Source organism: Chiloscyllium plagiosum, chromosome 6, assembly GCF_004010195.1.
Source record: "Chiloscyllium plagiosum isolate BGI_BamShark_2017 chromosome 6, ASM401019v2, whole genome shotgun sequence".
NCBI classification, from domain to species: domain Eukaryota; kingdom Metazoa; phylum Chordata; class Chondrichthyes; order Orectolobiformes; family Hemiscylliidae; genus Chiloscyllium; species Chiloscyllium plagiosum.
In genome coordinates, this window is record NC_057715.1 from 13,532,786 (window position 1) to 13,536,034 (window position 3,249).

General features: G+C 43.8%; 1 protein-coding gene across 1 annotated transcript; it reads right to left on the reverse strand.

Annotated features, from left to right (window-relative positions):
* Positions 1–257: 257 nt before the first annotated feature.
* Positions 258–1,733, reverse strand: ing1 (inhibitor of growth family, member 1). Its single transcript, XM_043692676.1, has 2 exons — positions 1,683–1,733; positions 258–1,530 (listed from the first exon to the last, which is right to left on the reverse strand). Exons 1-2 carry the CDS (start codon positions 1,731–1,733, stop codon positions 799–801), a joined length of 783 nt encoding a protein of 260 aa, XP_043548611.1. The 3' UTR covers positions 258–798.
* Positions 1,734–3,249: the final 1,516 nt, after the last annotated feature.

Consider the following 3,249-nt stretch of genomic DNA (forward strand, 5'->3'; position numbering starts at 1 on the left):
TTCACACAGTACTCCAAAGAATGCCTCACCAACGTCTTGTACAACCTCAACGTGACACCCCAACTCCTATACCAAAAGGACTAGGCATTGAAGGCAAGCATACAAAAGACCTTTTTAACCAACCCTGTCTAGCTGTGACACAAATTTCAAAGAATTATGTGTCTAAACCCCTTGGTCTCTTTACAATTCCAGGGCCCTACCGTGAAATCCTTACTGCACCTGTCACTGGGTGACACAAAAATCACAGACAAGTTCCAGGCATTTCATTTCTGGACTTTTGTTTTATATATATCACCGCTGTACAGTTTTTTCTTTTCTGTTAAACAAGTAACAATAAAATTATTTCTTACAATATGGTTAAAGGCCTATGCTGATGAATCATACACTATACATGGAAAGCTCACATCTGTACATTTTTACATCTGAGAAACTTAAAAAAAATATCTCTGATAAATATTTTAATAAAACCATTTTGTCCAATTTGTTTTTTTTTTGTTATGGTGGGCACGAAATGTTAATAACAAACGAAACACTGATGGTTTTAGAATTTTCGTGAGGAAAGTGTCTTTTTTTTTTAAACAGAACAAAAATAGTCCACGTGCTGGACACAAGACTTAAAAACCAGGACTCCTTTATTCCTTCCTTCCTACTTGCAAAAAAAAAAATAACTGGTCTTCCGAAGGAATAGTTTTGTCAAATACACTCCCACCATCCTTTCACCTAAAGAGGGAAATCTCTCAATAATAAATATACATGAATTTGTGTTGCTGTACAGAGACCGAAAGGCTAGTGCTGCAACTACCTAGTGTAAGCCCTTTCCTTTTTGGATTTCTCCAGTGCTTTGTCCATGGTTTTTTCATTCTCACCCCTGCATTTCGGACAGTACCATTTGCCCTTAGGCTTGTGGTTCAGACTCACACAAGAGAAGTGGAACCACTCGATGGGGCACTCCTCATTATCACAGCCAATCATCTCCCCATAGGAGACCTGGTTGCACAGGCAGTAAGTGGGCTCATTGGGATCAATGGGCAGGTCTGCAGGAGATGCCTCCCTCTCTGCCTTTGCTTTGGATCTCTTCTTCTTCTTGGAAGTCTTGGCCTTCTTTTCCTTCGGCATTCCAGTACTTGCCTCCTCGTGGTCATGGTTGCTGGATGCATTCTCTCGGTTCTCGTTGTTGCGTCTCCTGGACCTTTTGGCATTGGGTTTCTCTGCCGGTGTTGCACCGTCATTCCTAGACCTGTCCAGTGAGGACTTGTTGTTGGCGTCATTGCTCTCTGGACAGTTTTCAAAGAGCTCAACATGGCTGTCCACCTGGCGACTCCGGTTCTCCACCAGCTCCACCATCTGGTTGACGATTTGGATCTTCTCATCGCCCAACTCTTGACTCCGGATCAAGGCTCTCTGGATATAATGGAGAATCCGCCTTCTCTGAACCACGTCTGTCTCCCTCTTGTGTTTCTCGTAATATTCATCCAGTTCTTTCAGGATGTCTAGACAGAGAGGAGCAACAGAGGGCAAATTTTTATACAACTTTCACAACCTCCACAAAGCCCTTTACAGACAATGAAGCATTCTTGATTTGCATACAACAAAGCATTACAAAGAAATGTGATAAATAATATTGTGAGATTTATGTTCAGAAATAAATGTTAGTCCCAGAAGACCAGAAGAGAACTGCCCACTCTTCCAGGATCTTCAGCATCTGCGCAAAAGGATAAGTCTTGGTTTGTCATCTCGTCTGAAGGACTTGATGTGGTACTCCTTCAGGACTGACACTCTGATGATGCGGTGCTCCCTCAGTACTGTCCCTCCAGTTTGGCACTCCTTCATTATTGCTGTCTTGGCCCTTGCTAAGTGCTAATGTACTGACAGTACAACACTCCAGCATTGTTGATCCGCCAACATTATGACATTCCCTCAGTAATGGCACTCAGTACAAACAGTGCATCCCCAGTACTGACCCTCCAACAGTTCAGATTGCACTCCCTTAGTACTGACCCTCTGATAGTGCAGACAGTAAAAGGTGAACTTGCCATCGTCTCATTAAATGATAGGACTGCTGTCTCATGACAGAGAAACAACTGGTGATGAGCTTAACCTGAGGGTCACTACATCTCAGGCTAAGGGTGAGGCTGAGATGTGGGACCCTTAACGGTGATCTCAGCTGGTGTGGGAATTAAAGCCAGGCTGTACAGCAACCTCTAACTTTCTTTGCTAAAGATCGAAAAGCATAATCTGCCAAACATCAAAAGACTGGGGCCTTCAGTATTTTTGGTTCAAATGAAGTAACAGCAAAGCCAACAGGGAGAACACAAAACCGAAGACCTCAAATGTTGGTCGTTTGTAAAGCATCGATTGAGTTGGCTTGCCATTTATTAGCAAATATGTATAATCCTTAAATCAAAATGAAGAACTGCAGATTTTGGAAATCTAAAACAAACAAAATCAGAAATTGCTGGAGAAATCTGGATAGTCTGAAAGCATCTGAGGAACTCTATTTATCTCTCCGTGGATACTATCAGACCTGCTGAGTTTCTCCAGCAATTTCTGTTTTTGAAGGTAGAATCTCTAATCTGACTGGCAAGTGATCTGACAGGATGGCACGGTGACTCAGTGGTTAGCACTGCTGCCTCAGAGTGCCGGGGACCCAGGCTTGATTGCACCCTCAGGCGACAGTCTGCGTGGGTTTTCATATTCTCCCACTGTCTGTGGGAGTTTCCACTGGGTGCTCCAGTTTCCTCCCACAGTCTAAAGATGTGCAGGTTAGCTGGATTGACCATGGGAAATTCAAGGAGCAGGAAAATCGACGTTTCAGACAGGAGCCCTTCATCAGGAAGGGCTCCTGCCCGAAACATCGATTTTCCTGCTCCTCGGGTGCTGCCTGACCTGCTGTGCTTTTCCAGCACCACTCTAATCTTGACTGTAATCTCCAGCATCTGCAGTCCTCACTTTCACCTGGCCATGGGAAATTGTCCAATGTTCAGGGATGAGCAGGCCAGGTGGGTTAGCCATGGGAAATACATGATGCGGAGGTGTCGGTGTTGGACTGAGGTGGACAAAATTAAAAATCACACAACAGCGGGTTACAGTCCAACAGGTTTATTTGGAAGAACAAGATTTTGGAGCACTTCTCCATCGTCAGGTACAAATCTTCTCAAAAATCACTAAAACCTGTTAAGACTATAATCTGGTGTTGTGTGATTTTTTTAAAAACCGTGGGTAACATAGGGTAGGAAGGTTGGGTCTGGG